General features: G+C 41.9%; 1 protein-coding gene across 4 annotated transcripts in view; it reads right to left on the bottom strand.

Annotated features, from left to right (window-relative positions):
• Nucleotides 1-19,168, bottom strand: part of LOC139396223 (collagen alpha-1(XVIII) chain-like) — a 173,204-nt gene that overhangs the window by 53,390 nt on the left and 100,646 nt on the right. For all 4 annotated transcript variants that reach the window (XM_071143381.1, XM_071143364.1, XM_071143369.1 and 1 more), the window contains 4 exons: nucleotides 16,525-16,608; nucleotides 15,860-15,919; nucleotides 15,433-15,501; nucleotides 2,545-2,626 (listed from right to left, as the gene is read on the bottom strand). In XM_071143381.1, coding sequence (XP_070999482.1) covers nucleotides 2,545-2,626; nucleotides 15,433-15,501; nucleotides 15,860-15,919; nucleotides 16,525-16,608 — 295 coding nt within the window. The remainder of the gene's footprint in view (nucleotides 1-2,544; nucleotides 2,627-15,432; nucleotides 15,502-15,859; nucleotides 15,920-16,524; nucleotides 16,609-19,168) is intronic.

Raw genomic sequence — 19,168 nt, 5'->3', positions numbered from 1 at the left:
GCATAACTAGCGAGCTACTTCTGTACAAATGATGCAGGGCTGCCAACTTTTTAAGAACGCTTGGAGTGAGATTTAGCCTAGAAGGGGGTCTGTAACATTTTGAAGCTAATTTCCTGCAATTCTATGTATTTTTTACATGGCTTAGGCCTACGACCAGAGTGGGGGGAAAAAAACACAGGTCACGTGTATTCAGAAAGCTTTGAATATTAAATGTTGACCACTTCGTTACTTAGCGACTTTTGCGGGATAAAATGTCAAGTATTTTTTTTAGGTGTTTTGACACTTTATTCAGACCGTAATGAAATTAGATGAGGAGACAGGCAAATGGAGAAGCAGTGGGAAGGTCAGTGGGAATGCTCTGCACATGAAATACTAATGGTTGATGGCAGTGAGTGGGTAACCACATTATAGATTGCAGTCTCCTTGTACATAGACTGCTTTCTAGGTAAGGACACAAACATTTCGTAATTTTGGTGAATTATTAAAATCAGCCTGGAAGAAAATCCTGCTTGCTCTCCATTTATTTGTATTTATTTTTTATTTGTACTCCTGGAGGGTTAGCGAAGTGCTGGGCGTTTGAAAATGTTCTTGTTATAACAATTAACTTCTCAATCATTACAACCTTCAAAAATGAATATCAATATTCAGGTGGTTTATGCCTAGTAGTTCAAGATCCTTGCCATCATCTTAATCTACATAGACACAATATACAATGTGTTTATGAGTTGTGAGTCCCCTTCCGCCATCTCTGCCTAGCATGTGCACAAACCTAAAATGGCCTGGAGCATTTAATATCCAATGCTTATTCAAAACTGTCCACGAATGGCTGCAAAAATACATAGATTCATACAATTCATTTTCAAAGGCACAAGTAGGCATATTAGACGCTGGCAAAATTGGAATAATAAAAGTTTGGGGAATAACAGAAGTGTTCTTTGTTAAGAATGAGAATTGTTCAGCTGATCAGACTAAATAAAGTAAATAAATAATCAAATCTCAAGACAAGACTACATAAATCTGCCCCTACACCCTAACCAAATAATGTTTATATGTATTGTCCCACTTCTAGAATCACATTTACACTTTTGGGTTCCCAATCTGTCTGACAAAATTATTTTCACAGTTACAAATCAGGTCACCCTACCAAACTCCCCTGCTTAAAACAGACTGTAGGGCTGTCTGCTGCCTTTTCATGATCACAGCTTAAACACCAATCACCAAACGAGGGGACTAATACATGTGTATTAAGTTGACTTTAGGACATGCTGTCAAAAGGCTGCATTCTGCAAAAGGCATGGGAGTAACAGCAACCTCATTTAGTTGACATTGTACATAAAACAGCGCTACCGTGCTGCTTTAAAAAAAATGTTTTACAGTTCTATAAACTCAGCGGAGAACGTTCCCCCCTCCATTCAACTCCACTCTAATCTTGAGGGGGGTTTATTTAAAACGCACATCCTATCCCTAACATAACGAGACCAATCAAATGCTTTAATGTGCCGTGGTTCACAGTGCTGGGGCAAGACAGGTTATGATAGAGGTTCCGCGGGTGTTGTTGCAGATGCTATTTTAAAACGATTTGAAGCACATTTGAAAAGTTAACGCACAAGACAATGGACTTAAAAACAGTACTTTTCAATGCGTGAGATAGAGGTGTGGCGTGTGATCGTGAGAAGAGGCTCAAATGCGTGTGTCTCAAGGCCAATGCGAGAGAGCTGGTGTAACAGTATAACTTTAGACCGTCCCCTCGCCCATACCCGGGCGCAAACCAGGGACCCTCTGCACACATCAACAACAGTCACCCTCGAAGCATCGTTACCCATCGCTCCACAAAAGCCGCGGCCCTTGCAGAGCAAGGGGAACTACTACTTCAAGGTCTCAGAGCAAGTGACATCACCGATTGAATCGCTATTTAGCGCGCACCACCGCTAACTAAGCTAGCCGTTTCACATCCGTTACACTGGCAGCTCGGATGTTTTTGATGTTATGTAAAGAAATGGGAATGTGTATGATTTAACTTCAGGTTAATCTTCCTTCAAAATGGTTGCTCAAAGCTGCACGCATAGTGGCTGTTGAAGTACCACAGTAGAGACAGACAGCGCTACCAAGTGCACACTGCACAGAGCATGTTGTGTGTTGGGCTTAAAAGGGTCTGTGCGAAAACATGTTCGCTTAAAAGTGTCCTTGCGTGAAGAAATGGCGATGCGATTAACGCGTTAACTTTGACATCCCTTGTCAGCAGTTACTTCCATGCCTACAAAACATCACATCAATTGTTCTGTAAAGCAATGTTATAAAGACATGGCTTAATGTAAAAACACCTGTAGTATTTTAGTAACTTCTCATAATATCATAACCTTCATGTCAAATTTGGTGAATGTCAATATTTATCAGTGGCCACTGTTACTACATGAAAACATAATACAGATGCATGTAAAACAAATCAATAACATAAATTATATATTAATATTATTAACAACGAGACTAGTGGTCTTGTAAACCCACACAGTCTGCCTTGTCTAGACTAGGACCTATAGAACTCACCCCTCTCTTTCTTAGGAGACACCTCTGGTTGTTTCCGGGTCACCGGGGGCTGTTGAATGGGGCGTGATGACGTTGGAGTAGTCTGGAGGTAGACGGTAAAACAACATTAAAAAAACAACAACATAAAACTACATCCAGATGGGATCCAAAGAGAAAAAAAAACGAATAAATATATATAGGTGTGAGCAGCAATGAATGGGGTTCACAGAATGACAGAAAGGACACAAGATCAGTTGCATAACAAAGCAAGCACTCTATCATGTGGACCTTTTATGTGCAATCAGTGAAAGCATTACCATGTTTCTCTCTCATTACCACCAGGATGAAGCAAGGACGCAAGTGAAGTTCAGCCTAGTGCTGTAGGTTGGTTATCTTTGAATGCAGCAGATAAACTTCTAAGGACATATACATACGTTTTACATACCAAATGTCATGACCCCATGTCCATCGGTTCAGTTCTTATAACCCTAGTGTGATATGGTGCTATCAAATGGTGTAGAATGGCCAAATGCAGCAACGAATCATTCTCAAATGGCTAATTCATTGAGTGCCTTTAGAATGTATTCACACCCATTCAATGCCCATTGTGTGTACAAATTAATAAAACATGAAATGTCTTGAGTCAATAAGTATTCAACCCATTTCTTATGGCAAGCCTAAATTAGACCACGAGTATACATTTGGTTAACAAGTCACAAAAGAAGTTGCATCTATTCACTCGGTCTGCAAAAATAGTGTTTAACATGACTTTGGAATGACTACCTCATTTCTGTACCCCACACATACAGATAATTGTAAGGTCCCTCAGTTTGGCAGTGAATTTCAAACACAGATTCAACCACAAAGACCAGGAAGGTATTCCAATGCCTCGCAAAGACGGGCATCTATTGGTAGATGGGTAAAAATAAAAATAGCAGACATTGAATATCCCTTTGAGCATGGTGAAGTTATAACACTTTGGATGGTGTATCAATACACCCATTCACTACAAAGACACAGGCGTCCTTCCAAACTCAGTTTCCGGAGAGGAAAGAAACCGCTCAGAGATTCCACCAAGGCCAATGGCGACTTTAAAACAGTTACAGTGTTTAATTGCTGTGAGAGGAGAAAACTGAGGATGGACCAACAACATTGTTGTTAGTACACAATACTAACCTAAATGACAAAGTGAAAAGAAGGAAGCCTGTACAGAATAAAATATTCCAAAACATGCATCCTGTTTGCAATAAGGCACTAATGTAAAGCTGCAAAAAAATGTGTCAAAGAAATTAACTTCATGTCCTGAATACAAAGCGTTGTGTGTGGGGCAAATCCAACATGACACACCCCGCTTCAAGAATGATGGTGGCTGCATCATGTTATGGGTATGCCTGTCATCAAATTCACCTTTCAGCAGGACAATAACCTTAAACACAAGGCCTGGAGTTTCTTACCAAGATGACATTGAATGTTCTTGAGTAGCCTAGTTACAGACTTGAAAATGGCTGTCGAGCAATGATCAAGCAACTCTTAACGAAGAATGTATTGAGTGACTGATCTGGTCAGAAAGGAACCGAAATACAAAGGGAGTTGCCCGATCAATGCTTTGTACACAAAAGTGTATCAGTGATTTAGCCAGGAGGAGAGAGAGGTCCATTGCACGCAGTAGCTGTCAGTGGAATTTTTTTTCATGAGCATGGCCTTGTGTCTATTACAGCATATTAGATGACTTTTATTCATATTCCATTCCCCCAGTTGATTGTAACAGCGATAGGTTTAGGCTACAACATGATACTCAAATTTGTCCTATACACATCATTAGGTTGCTACAACATAGCTTATGAATAAAAAGTTTACAATGTAGGTGCACACAGGTCGAGAGAAAAATGTAAGGTGACAGACATCGACAAACAGTAACACATTCAATACTGCATTGCACACTCTTCAAATCAAATTTTATTGGTCGCATACACATGGTTAACAGATGTTAATGTGAGTGTAGCGAAATGCTTGTGCTTCTAGTTCCGACTGTGCAGTAATATCTAACATGTCATCTAACAATTTCACAACAACTACCTTATACACACAAGTGTAAAGGAATTAATAAGAATATGTACATATGGATGTGCGATGGCGGTGCGGCATAGGCAAGATGCAGTAGATGGTATAGAGTACAGTTTATACAGTTGAAATCGGAAGATTACATACACCTTAGCCAAATGCATTTAAACTCAGTTTTTCACAATTCCTGACATTTAATCCTAGTAAAAATTCCCTGTCTTATGTCAATTATTGGAAAAAAACTTGTGTCATACACAAAGTAGGTTTCCTAACCGACTTGCCAAAACTATAGTTTGTTAACAAGACATTTGTGGAGTGGTTGAAATACAAGTTTTAATGACTCCAACCTAAGTGTATGTAAACCTCCCACTTCAGCTGTTCACATGAAATGAGTAATGTCGGGTATGTAACAATTATATAGAGTGGCATTGTTTATAGTGACTAGTGATATATTTATTACATTCATTTTTTTATTATTAAAATGGCTAGAGATTTGAGTCAGTATGTTGGCAGCAGCCACTCAATGTTAGTGATGGCTGTTTAACAGTCAGATGGCCTTGAGATAGGAGCTGTTTTTCAGTCTCCCGGTCCCCAGCTTTGATGCACCTGTACTGACCTAGCCTTCTGGATGATAGCGGGGTGAACAGGCAGTGGCTCAGGTGGTTGTTGTCCTTGATGATCTTTTTGGCCTTCCTGTGACATCGGGTGGTGTAGATGTCCTGGAGGGCAGGTAGTTTGCCCCCGGTGAGGTTATTTTCCTGACACCACACTCTGAGGGCCCTCACCTCCTCCCTGTGGCCATCTCGTCATTGTTGGTAATCAAGCCTGCCACTGTAGTGTCGTCTGCAAACTTGATGATTGAGTTGGAGGCGTGCAGTCCACGTAGTCATGGGTGAACAGGGAGTACAGGAAAGGGCTGAGAACGCACCCTTGTGGGGCCCCAGTGTTGAGGATCAGCAGGCTGGAGATGTTTCCTACCCGGACCACCAGGGGACGGCCCTTCAATGTCCAGGACCCAGCTGCACAGAGCGGGTCTGGAGCTTATTTACGAGTTGAGGGTACTATGGTGCTAAATGCTGAGCTGTAATCGATGAACAGCATTCTTACATTGGTATTCTCTTGTTAGGGCAGGGTGTCAGGTAGGGTGGAGGTGATATGATTCTTGACTAGTCTCTTAAAGCACTTCATGATGACGGAAGTGAGTGCAACGGGGTGATAGTTGTTTAGCTCAGCTACCTTAGCTTTCTTGGGAACAGGAACAATGGTGGCCATCTTGAAGCATGTGGGAACAGCAGACTGGGATAAGAATTGATTGAATATGTCTGTAAACACACCAGCCAGCTTGTCTGCGCATGCTCTGAGGACACGGCTAGGGATACCGTCTGGGTCGGCAGCCTTGCCAGGGTTATCACGTTTAAATGTTTTACTCACGTTGGCTGCGGTGAAGGAGAGCAAAGAAGTTGTTTAGTTTGTCTAGGAGCAAGACACAAGTGTCCGCGTCGGGGCTGGTTTCTTTTTGTAATCCGTGATTGACTGTAGACTGCCACATACGACTCGTGTCTGAGCTGTTGAATTGCGACTCTACTTTGTCTCTATACTGACGCTTAGCTTGTTTGATTGCCTTGCGGAGGGAATAGCTACACTGTTTGTATTCGGTCATGTTCCTGGTTGCCTTGCCGTGATTAAAAGCAGTGGTTTGATCTTTCAGTTTTGCGTGAATGCTGCCATCAACCCACGGTTTCTGGTTGGGGAATGTTTTAATAGTCACCGTGGGTACAACATCACCGATGCACTTGCTAATAAACTCGCTCACCGAATCAGCGTATACACAACCGCGATTATAATCGAAAGGAATTCTCTTGGAAAATAATGCGGTTGACATTTGATTGTAAGGAATTCTAGGTCAGGTGAACTAAAGGACTTGAGTTCCTGTATGTTATGATAACACCACGACTTGTTAATCATAAGGCATACATCCCTGCCCTTCTTTTTACCAGAGAGATGTTTGTTTCTCTCGGCGCGATGTGTGAAGAAACCGTGTGGCTATACCGACTCTGATAACGTATCCTGAGTGAGCCATGTTTCCGTGAAACAAAGAATGTTACAATCTCTGATGTCTCTCTGGAAGGCAACCCTTGCTCGACTTTCGTCTACCTTGTTGTCAAGAGACTGGACATTGGTGAATAGTGTACTCGGGAACGGTGAGAGATGTGCCCGTCTACGGAGCCTGACCAGAAGACCATTCCGTCTGCGGTGCCGTTGTTTTGGGTCACCTGCTGGGATCCGGTCCATTTTCCTGGGTGGTGGTCCAAACAGAGGATCCGCTTCGGGAAAGTCATATTCCTGGTTGTAATGTTGGTAAGATGACGTTACTCTTACATACAATAGTTTTTCCCGGCTGTATGTAATAAGAATTAAGATTTGTGGGGTAACAGTGTAAGAAATAATACATTAAAAAAACTAAACACTGCATATTTTCCTAAGAACGCGAAGCGAGGAGACCATCTCTGTTGGTGCAATGTTGGTCTTATCTGTATGTATCTGATATACGATGTAATCATTTATCCAACAGTTGCAAACAAGATTTTCTATTGAATTCAGGTATGTTTATCCCTGTTTTGCTCTGTTTAAGAAATGTTTTTCAACAGAATCGGCAAAATGGATACACCCTTGATCACGTGTACACAGTTCACTTTCATAACAGCCATGTTGTATTCCTTTGCACTCTCCTCCTCTCACCTGCGGACGTCATTGCACAACACTTTTCCAAGCCAAACAATATCATAACTGCTACACACAATCTACATTGTTGTCACCATATTAGCTTAAGTAAAGTCATAGTCAACATAGCTAACAGAACTAACGTGTTAGTAAATCGGCTACAATTACGCAGTAACGTTACAGTGTCGTCAGTAAGCAGTTTAGCACTTACACCGGCGGGTCCGGGTAGCAATACATTTGTAAAACCCAAAAGCTTACCTTGACTTAGAAGCGTTCCAGTGTTCTGTTGGATAATCATAGCCAGCGAGCTAACATAGCATCCCTGATTGAGCAGGGTGTTTGAGTAGGCTAAACTAGCTAGCTGTATTTGCTAGCTAATTAAGTGAAACAAAGTGAAATCTCTTCCTTCTTTATTTTGGAAGAAAATAATTTGTTCTAAACTGTTCATCTATTGTCTTTCCCTCTGAGTCAACTACTCACCACATTTTATGCACTGCTGTGCTAGCCTTCAGTACTAGATTAATTCTCTGATCCTTTGATATGGTGTGGACAACATGTCAGTTCATGCTGCAAGAGCTCTGATAGGTTGGAGGACGTCCTCCGGAAGTTGTCATAGTTACTTTGCATATCTATGGATGGGGGTGAGAACTATTAGCCTCCTAGATTTTGTATTGAAGTCAATGTACCCAGAGGAGGATGGAAGCTACACCATGGTGCTCCCTTACAGAGTGCTGTTGAGGCTACTGTAGACCTTCATTGCAAAACATTTTGTTTTAATCAATTATTTGGTGACGTGATTATATTTAGCATAGTTTTAAATAAAAATGATAACGGAGGAGGATGGTCCTCCCCTTCCTCCTCTGAAGAGCCTAAACTGATTGCACCATGGCATCCAAATCACAGTGATGCGTGAGTGATCTAGTATTTGTGATAAATGTGTCCAGAGTTTAAGGTACTTGCCGAGACCTGGATATAAATAATTTCACCATAATTCAGCACCGACAAAAAAGTGCTTTGAACAACATCCTTTGACTGACTGACAATGAAAAACAATATTTGTTCTTAAAATAAAACCCCCAATTTCAGTTTCTGGGTCAAGTTTTCAAATGTTCGGTTTAAAACTCATATTTTCATCTAACCAAATCCCAAAGAGTTGACCCTATCAATTTGCTGCCCTGGCAAGTGACTACATCTGTTTACCTTCAGTGAAGTGAAAACCATACGTTTAGTTTTCCTGCATCAAAAGTCCTGAAAAGCCATCTCAATATTAGTGACAGAATGTGACAGGATAAATAATTGTGTCACCCGCATACAGATGGATACTGGCAGAGTCAAGTCTTCCCTATATAATGTATATACAGTATAAAAAGGATCAGACCTGGGGAACTCCTGTCGTAAGCCTTCGAAACTCTGATTTTATACCCTCCTGTGCTACACACTGTTTTGTCAGATAGGTAGTTTTGGAACCAATCCAATCAATGATTCAACACTAAACCAACCTTTTTAAGTCTATACAACAGCAGGGCATGGTCAACAGTGTCGAAGGACTTCGATAAGTCAATACAAAGTGAAACACAGTGATGTTTCTTGTCCTGAGCACACCATCCACCATTTCTGAGTATATTACTCGCTAATGTTCAGTCTCTGGATAATAAAGTAGACAAGCTCAGGCCGAGAATCTCCTTCCAGAGAGACATCAGTGATTGTAACATATTCGGTTTCACGGAAACATGGCTCTCTAGTCTTTGAGAGAATACAGCCAGCTGGATTCTCAGTATATTGCGCCAACAGGAAAAAATAACTCTCCGGGAAGAAGAAAGGTGGGGGTGTATGTTTCGTGATAACATACAGAAACTCAAGTCCTTTTGTTTACCTTACCTAGAATACCTCACAATCAAATGCAGACCGTATTATCTCCCAAGAGAATTGTCTTTGGTTATAGTCACAGCCGTGTATATTCCCACCCTCGAAGTTGATACCACGACGGCCCTCAAAGAACTTCACTGAACTTCATGCAAACTGGAAACAACATATCCGCATTTATTGTAGCTGGGAATTTTAAACAAAGAAAATTTGAGGAAAACGCAAGCGAAGTTCTATCGACACATTGACTGTACTGTAGTACTCACATTGCTAAAACACTCAACCTCTGCTACTCCAACTTCCAGAATGCCTACAAGGCCCTCCCCCTGCCCTCCCTTCAGCAAATCATAACTCCATTTTGATCCTCCCTTCCTATAGGCAGAAACTCAAACAGGAAGTACCCTTGCTAAGGACTACTCAACGCTGGTCTGACCAATCAGAATCCACGCTTCAATATTGTTTTGATCACGCGGACTGGGATATGTTCCGGGTAGCCTCTGAAAATAACATTGACAAATACACTGATACAGTGACTGAGTTTATCCTCAACACAGGGGCCCTACAAGGGTGCGTGCTCAGCCCCCTCCTGTACTCCCTGTTCACCCATGACTGCATGGCCATGCACGCCTCCAACTCAATCATCAAGTTAGCAGACGACACTACAGTAGTAGGACTGATTATCAACAATGACGATACAGCCTACAGAGAGGAGATGAGTGCCCTGGGAGTGTGGTGCCAGGAAAATACCCTTTCACTCAATGTTGACAAAACGAAGGAGCTGGTCGTGGACTTCAGGAAACAGCAGAGGGAGCACGTCCCTATCCACATCGACAGGACCGCAGTGGAGCAGGGGAAAAGATTCAAGTTCCTCGTCATACACATCACTGACTATCTGAAATGGTCCACCCCACACAGACAGTGTGGTGAAGGAGGCCCAACAGTGCCTCTTCAACCTCAGGAGGCTAAAGAAATTTGGTTTGGCACCTAAAACCCTCAAACTTTTAAAGATGCACAATTGAAAGCATCCTGTCGGGCTGTATCAATGCCTGGTACGGCAACTGCACTGCCAAAACTGCAGGGCTCTTCAGAGGGTTGTGCTTTCTGAAGGGCAAAAAGATCATCAAGGACAACAACCAACTGAGCCACTGCCTGTTCACCCCGCTATCATCCAGAAGGCGAGGTCAGTACAGGTTCATCAAAGCTGGGACAGAGAGACTGAAAAACAGCTTCTATCTCAAAGCCATCCGACTTAAATAGGCGGCTTCCACCCAGTTACGTAACCCTGCACCTTAGAGGCTGCTACCCCAAATACATAAATAAAGAAAAATCCTTGAATGAGTTGGTGTGCCCAAACTTTTGACTGGTACTGTATATACAAACAAATAATAATGATATATACATATATATGCACACACACACACACCCACCCACCCAGTGGAGGCTGCTAAGGGGAGGACGGCTCATAGTGGCCGAAACGAAGCAAACTGAATGGCACCAAACACAGGGAAACCATATACTTGATTCCATTCCACTAATTCCGTTCCAGCCACCACCACAAGCCCGCCCCTCATAACCAACGAGCCACCAACCTCTCGCGATACACATGTACACCACAGGAGGATGGTTGCACCCCAACCAGGGAGTACGGGCCCACGACAACGACCAGAGCGGAACCAGTGGAACGGCAAACACAAACATGATCTCCAGCTGTCCGACGCCACCCACGCTACCCCGCCCCAACCATCCCCCACTGCAGCCCCCACTGACATACACACAACAATAAAAATACAAATATACATACACATAATAATATAGACACACACACATATACATATCAATATACATACTACTTTCCTCTACAAATTATATATACATATATATTCACATAAACACATACATACCCGGACCCCCAACCAAGATCTTAAGGTCTGGCACGATTCCCTACATGTCCGGAAACAACAATGAAACTTCAGATCGGCAGCCCTTGCTGAAACAGTTTAATAAGATTTCCCCAGCTATGGCACAGTATTGGAAGTTCATCCATAGCCAATAGGAGTGGGTTCAGGTGAATGTTTAGTGACACCAAGAGCAGAAGAATAATTAAACACCTTGATTTGTTGCTTCCTAAATTCTCTCTACACTTAGAAGATTTAAAATAATCCAAACTCAAGTAATCTGATACAATAAACACAGTTTTTAACAAACACTGTAGATGGGAAAGTTTAATGAGCATGTCACAGTAGGAATCAAATGGTGACACAATCAAACCTCTCTGAAAGATAAAATCTGCTGTACTATTAGTCAAAGTAGGGTTTGTCGGTATCTTTGGGGTAAGGAGATGAGATTGTTTTTGATAACAGACTATGCAATGCGCCATACACCAGATAAGCAGCAATTAAAACCATTTGTAGTACAAAAACACCCATTTTAAACCACTGAATCTAACAATTCGCAAGAAAAAAAAGACAATTAACCAATTAAAATGTTAACAAATTAAAAGATCAAATGCCCTACAAATGTTCAGCTGTAGCCTACTGGTCTACTAGAATCAGAAACCAAGTGTGTGCCCGAGCATTGGTTCCTTAGTTAGGACCCCACTGTGTTCAATAGCCCTGAAGGTGTGTGCTGACAGGGATTTCCCCCGGTGTGTGGATCTGGTCAATGTGCACAGTCACATTGCAGTAGGCTACCGCACAGTGAGGCAGCAGAGGGCCCTGTAGACCAGCAGCAGCGGGCCCTGTAGACCAGGAAATCGCAGGTGGCGAGTCTACCAAGGGGGGTTTATCCTGGGCTAGCAAGCCAAGCACATCTAGACATTCTGTCACGGAGCAGATACCGACCTCCAGCTTCCACCACACAGCACAGTAAGACAAGGCAGGAGAGGGCCCCGGAAGAATGGTAGAACACGGGTGAAAAACATGACTGTCGAGGAGAATCCAAGGCTAACTGGGCCCACAGCTCTAGACAATCAGTCACAGCGCAAATTTGTCCTCTCACGACTTTCAGGGAGGGCACCACACCGACACGGTGTCTCCGAGGTCAATCTGTGCCATTCTTTTTGACCGGCATGCCATTCTTTTTGTCTCATGCCCTGTAATTTGTGTGTTAAATTAGCAAAAAAGTTACCAATCTATGCTTGATTTATTTGTAAGAATCTAAGAATAACAATCCCTAATAATGCGACATGAGTATTTGTTGTTCTCGAACAAAGAAAACAATGACATTTATGGAGTTCATGTTTTGGGATGTAGCCAAGTTAATGTTAAAAATTGTTATCGGGTGATAATACAACCAAATTGCTGGGAGAATGAAAACATAAAAATATATCCAGCTCCAAGGAAACAAAGTTCCCAACTGACTTAGTATTGCTTAATGGGTATTTGACCAGTAGTTCCCTCACAAAAATGACCAAATGTAAAGAGTACATGTTTATGTTGTGGTACAAAGTTGGTACTTAAATACTCAATGTTGGCTTCCCCTCTTCCATAATATTGCCAAAAAGGCAGCCCATTTGTAGTTTAAGGAGCTATGTATGTATATGTTTTGTGAAATTGTATTTTTGTTATGGGGTAGTGCGCTAATGTTTGGCAGACTAGCAGTGTCTGGTGTCCATTATGTAATTTCATTTTTATGCACACCTTGTTAAACTGCTCAGGTTCACTTACCATAAACAAATGAATACCCATGACCAAGCAAACACACTTTCTCCCCCTCTGTGAGGTAGCGTCTACAGTGGTGTTGCAAGTAGCTCTGACGGTGGCGTGCCGTTTATGTGTGGTCATTATGAACATACAACAGTGAGTTGAGCTGAAGGGTATAGGGAGTTGTATAGTGCACAAGTTCCTATGTTTTCCCATACATACACACATCTACAATACAGTGTCCGTATGTAGGTTATATAATATGCACAACGGTTTACTTGACGACAAAAACTATAAAAAGAGCAGATATGTAGTAGTGCCCCGCATAAGTTTATGTACTCACTACACCGCAAAATGTTAGGGTAGCTACTAACATTGATCATGGGGGGGCTGATCAAATAACAGGTGTCAAGCTTAGAGAAGGGGGATGGGAAGAGAGTCAAAGGGCCAAGAAAGACAATTGTCTGGACTCCCCTCCTTCCCATCCCCCTTTTCTTTCTTCTCTCAGTGAGCGAGACAGTGGGCGTACATTCTCCCACTGGGTGCGGATGGGATGGCGACAGGCAGCAATTATATTGGTCGGGAGGAACACGTCTGGCAACAGGAATGTGACCCGTTTTGGGTTCCAGCTCTTCAGATAGGGGTCAAATAATAGAGTGGAGGAGCTGGTGTCTGAGTGTGTGTCAGTGTGTGTGGGTGTGTTTCAGTGTGTTTGTGTCTAGGTGTGTGTGTGTGTTAAGGAGTAGAGACAAGGAAGGACTGGCAAAGTTCTGCCATCCCCACTAGTGCTCTAGAGGTAGGGGAATATGCAGGGGTGGAAGAGAAGAGGCCATTTCCATACTTGTCCCACTCAGGAAGATGACACCAAACACCCACATTTTCTAAGCTCATTCTTCACCAGGTGAAAAGTTTCGTATTTTTCTCCAGTGGAATCTGAGAGGGGAACACTGGGTGGGACGATGGATAGACGGCAGGAGGGGGGCATGTGAAAGAAAAGGTATGGAATTCTTTACTGTTTCATTAACCAGTTTCCTCTATGGGCAAACATTCTTCCTATTGTAGGGCCTGAGGTCAACTATGTGGAGAATATGGCTTGGTGAGTGTTATATGAGCGATCCAAGGGGATATATGTAATAAAACAGACACACACTTATACTCCCATGCATTCATAATTTCTGAGAGGTGGGAGTGAGGAGAGCGGGTATAGATGAGGCTCCGGGTGGTGATTGATTTGAAAACACAACTTAATTTAACCATAGATGACACAAGCCCAATTTTGCACTTGCAGATTGAAACTTGTGCTAAGAACTAAACTATTTAGATCACAAAGTTGATGCAAACAAGGTAAAGATGGCACAAAGAGCAGATTCGCACTCCGATTACACACATGCCTAATCCCAGAGTCTACATTTTGAGACTCAATTGAATTAGAAATGTAAATGAAATAAGTAGTATGTTTACTTCACTGTCACGAGCGGTCTTAAAAAAAAAGAAATATTAAATTAGATGCACTTTCATCCAGATGACTGTAAAATGGAACTTAAGCTTGACAATAGGTAGATCATCCTGCCAATTTTTTTTTTTTACCCTCAACATTTCTAAGCGTATGGGTGGAATATTCAATAGAACCTGCACGGTAGTAAACCTGCATGTCAACATCACTTCCCGCACACTTATAACCAGCCCTTTAATGGTGCAGGAACAATGTTGTCGTTTTCCTGCAGTGCGGATTTGACTGCATTCCTGCCCTTAGTGCACCATGTGACGATGACAACTTGCAAGTCCATCAATCACGCTAAAACCTGCCGTCAGTCACACAATGGAAAAGTGTCTGCATTTCCGTCTTTGCTTGTCCAAACTTGAGCGGAAGTCAGACAGGCATTAAGCAATGTAATGAAACAGATAATATTCCAAATCCACAGCTGTTCCATACGATGATAATAAGGCTTGGCAGGACAAAAAGGGAGTTTTAGACCTCTGCTACAGGCACAACATTCCCCACCATCTCTTTCCGTTGCATCCCTCTCTATTGCTGTGCTCTCAACTTAAGTCTGATTGAGAAAGCAGTCAAAATAACAAAATAGAAACTTGGAGATATCATCACCCTGACCTGGACCAGACATCTGGTTTCCTCTTTAGTCTTCCACAGCGTTGTATTTTGTTGGGAGGGTATTAGCTACAACAGCACTGACAGAGGTATTACGGAGTCCTACTAAGCTAGATGGACGACGATTGTGTTAGTTTAGGACATTGTCCAAGTGATACGCCGCAGAGAAACCGGGCTATATACATTCCCCACAACGTACCACCTCCCTATACCGTATCCAGCTCCCTACAGATAACTCGGTTTCCATGTTGACCATATGTTTAAAATCCGATGACGCGGATGGTTGCGTCACAAATGGCACCCTATTCCCTATATAGTGCACTATAGTAGTGAACAGGACAGGGTGTCATTTGAATATGGTGCCCTACATAGTTCCTTACATAGTGCACAACAGTATATAGGGAATGGGCTGCTCATGAGAAGAAAGAGCGGTGCTGACAAATCAAAAGGTATAATTTCACATGCTTGTGGGTGAACGCCAACAAATACAGGTAAAATTGATTTCAGAGCACGTACCGTAACTGTCAGTCTGACATCTTCAACCAACACGTATTTTCGTATCTTTGCGTCCCATATGGATGTACCCTAAGGGAGAAAGTGAGAGGGGGGAGAGAGAGAGAGATCCATCATCTTCATTATGTAGCTATTATTCACAAACTACTTTCCTACAACGGAGTCACAACAACAACTATGAGCGAACATTGTAGTGAAAACCCATCATATGGCGACATTTCCAAACTTCCTACAACCAGTACATAGTCAAGCCGTCCCGTTCGAACTCTGACTTTGAAACATCACAGACAACCTGGTTTTAGATCACGGCCTCCAATAGTGTAGACCCAAAAGGGAACAGGAAACACAAGACTGCTTAGATGGAACGAACGTGCTTGTTTGTGGATGGCAACCAAATGTGAACACTAAAATGTTTGTCAAATGATCATACCGATCCTTTCTTCTCCTCGTCCGGTATCCTTTCGTCACCGCTTCCGTCGTCTCCTGAAGCCTGGTAGGAGAGACACCAGGGGTGTATTCATTAGCACAAATCGTAGCAAAACATTTTACAACGGAAACTAAGAAAAACAAGTGTTTCTTATTAGATAAGTTCAGGTTGGTCCCTCCCCATGTCAGCCCGTTTGCTCCTGTTTCCTTCCTAGTGAATGCATCAAGAGGAATGTTCCTTCATTAATTGCACACAACATCCAAACACCACAGAAATACACAGGCGTATGCTATTAATACATACTAACGTATGCTATTAATACTAAATGGATAACTAACATGTAATGCATCACAGAAATACATGGGATTTATGCCGAAAATATGTAACGTATGCAATTCAAGCCAAATGTATTACTAACTGACACATATTAAACAAATATGCTTAATTTGCGTAGATCGTGTACCTATGGCAACTTTGAATATTTCTACACATCACAGGGCTTGGGGATGTACTGTAGCATTTCCAACTCCTACAGAAACAACTGGTTGTTTGTTCCCAAGAGTTCACTGTAAGTTTTAGCCTCCCTATACTTTGCTTAGCCAACAACTGTATAAGCACTAAGCTGTTGCACCTGTTTTTGTATCGGTGGCGGGTCAAGGGTCACTTACCGCATCCGAGTCATCCCCTTCCTCTTCACACTGTCTTTCAGCGGCCCGAGGGTCTCCAACGACCCTCAGCTCCCCGATCACCCCCTATGAAGGAAAATACAGAGGCAAGCACACGTATGCAAGCACACAGACACACACACAGACACACACACAGACACAAACAGACACAGTTGTCAATACATGGCCTGTACACATGTCAGCATTCTTCTCCCCCATTAAGCCCACACACGTTGGCCCTGCTCTACACAATAACAAACACATCACACATTATCTTCCCTCTTAAGCCCTGTCTCTTAAAACATACATCCCTGATCTGTGTGGTGGTTTCTGGTGGAAAACCCCCTCTCGTGAGAGAAGCCGAGGGGTTTAATACAGCCGCCCCAAGTGTTGAGAAATGAAAAGGGCTCCTCTGATATGACACTCTGTCATCCTCCGTGGTCTTAGTCCATCAAACTCGCCATCACAATAGCCTCTTTCAATGACTCCCATTAATCCAGGGGTCTCCAACCTTTTATAGCATGTGAGATACTTTTAAAAATGATGTCACGAGCTACTCATTTTTTCCTAGCTTTCAAATAGGCACTCTTCCCTAGGTCCTTAGTGTACAGGAGAAAGTAGTGCACCGTTTCCTGCCAATATACCTGGTAAAATAATAGTTAATAAACAACTAAGGGGGCCCTATAAAATCCCCCACACCCAAATGATGTATTATATTTTCCCAAATGATGTATTCACTGTTAAAAGTTTCCTGGTTTTAGATCTTTTTTGTTTTTCCAAATTCCAAATCTCCAAATGACAATTGTTCATAAAGAAAAAGCTAAATTGGATGTTTTGAGTCCGTGTCAATGCGTAAATCTGATCAGAAGACAATTTTTTTATGTTTGGAAGAAAACTAACATATTTTGATTTTTGGGGGGATAATTCCCCTTTAACTGGGCATCTGGCCCTTTAATTGTGCATCTAGCGAGTAACGAATGTGTCGACCTAGCAATGGTTCTTTACTGCTGCTGCTCATTTCATGGCAAAGTTTGCAAATAACAAATAGTATATACAAATGAAATACTTACTCATGATATACTTCTGCCAGGTAAGCTTACTTTGGAGTTAATTGAGAAGGTTTTGGGGAAAGTCTTTGTCAACCCACAAGACTTATCACATCAACTGGCTACACACTGAGTTACAGACAAAGGCACGCAACACACAGACAGGGGCAATATTGCTGGAAATGAATTGGCAGATAGTGTTAGGTTTGGCTTTTTAAGCCAATAGTGGCTAAATAGGGGTGGGATAATGTCAATGTTGCATTGATTAGATAGTAGCCTGGAGCTGATATTTGTGAGAGTTGTTTATGACAGCTTGCGGTGGAAAACATAAAAAATTGCATATACTTCCTGAATTGTTTGGCGAGCCACTCATATGTTGGCTATCGACCTGTTGGAGACCCCTGTTTTAAACTGATAAAATATCTCTTAGTTATGAGCTTCTCTTTCGATGAACGCCCACAGTTGTGTTCATGAGCATTCAATGTCCCTAAGTAGCTATCAAAGACATGTATTTCATTTATTTGATTAGCCCATTTTTCACTATGAAGCTATCTCCAGTCTGTACAGGATAAGTGCCTTTTCATTTTCCCCTGTTACTTCCGGTCCTGGAACCAGGTGCAATTTAACTTATCATGGTTGTATTACGCCATTATTTATGTTTCTATTGTAATTTGAGCCTGTGTCAACAAACAAATGTATAGCTTTAACATCTGTCAAAACTATCAATAATGCCAATCTCGTGGACTATCTAAATTTGACTTGAACGGCTATATTCCTCTCAAAAGGTAATTAATTGTAACTGGCCTGTACCTTCTGATTACAGGGTTAAGGGTTCAACTCTTCATTGAGTCTACAGATAATGCAAGTCTAACAACGGTCTTAAAAAGAGGAAACAATTCATTTTACACAGCTTAGACGAAAAATAGACTATGCCCTGACATTTGGCCAAATACTTCTGTTTAAATCTCCTAATTTGGTCTTGCCAAGATAGGACAGATGGCCGAGCTGTCTAAACGCCAAAGGAGTGCTATTTGGGACTTTTCTCTGAGCATTCCGATGCCCTGAGTTGTACTTGAAGACGTGTCCAATAATTGCTCAGCAAAATCAATCAACCGTGAGCAAGACTACAAACTTTTCACAGACATGAAATTAACCTCTGCCCCTCTCTTTTTTAATGTCTCTATCACTCTGTGTCAATAAGCACAAAAAGACAACTCCCTCACCTTGAGGTTATTGGATTGCCCATTCACACTAAAACGATCATTGTTCCCTCTGACCACGTTTGACCTAAATCATCCAATTATCTCGATTTAGTCAGAGACAGGTTCTGACTGTCTAAATTTACAAGTAAAGCCATAAAACAAGTAAAACAGCAAGTAAAACAATCCAATTACGATACTGTCTGAGAAGTCATGAATCAGCACAGAAATATCTATTTTAGTGAGAAAAAAAAAATGGGTATTCAATACTGCATTATTTGTCAAAAGGCATGTACAACGTCTGTGTTTCAGTATGCTATACCTGTTCCCATTTTCACTTTTTTAAATCAAATTTTCAAAGATCAATTATCCCAGTCCATTCTCTAAATGTTACATCTTAGC

Source organism: Oncorhynchus clarkii, chromosome 3 (genome assembly GCF_045791955.1).
Source record: "Oncorhynchus clarkii lewisi isolate Uvic-CL-2024 chromosome 3, UVic_Ocla_1.0, whole genome shotgun sequence".
NCBI lineage: Eukaryota > Metazoa > Chordata > Actinopteri > Salmoniformes > Salmonidae > Oncorhynchus > Oncorhynchus clarkii.
Note: the sequence above shows the minus strand (reverse complement) of the source record. Positions and strands in the feature narration are given on the sequence as shown.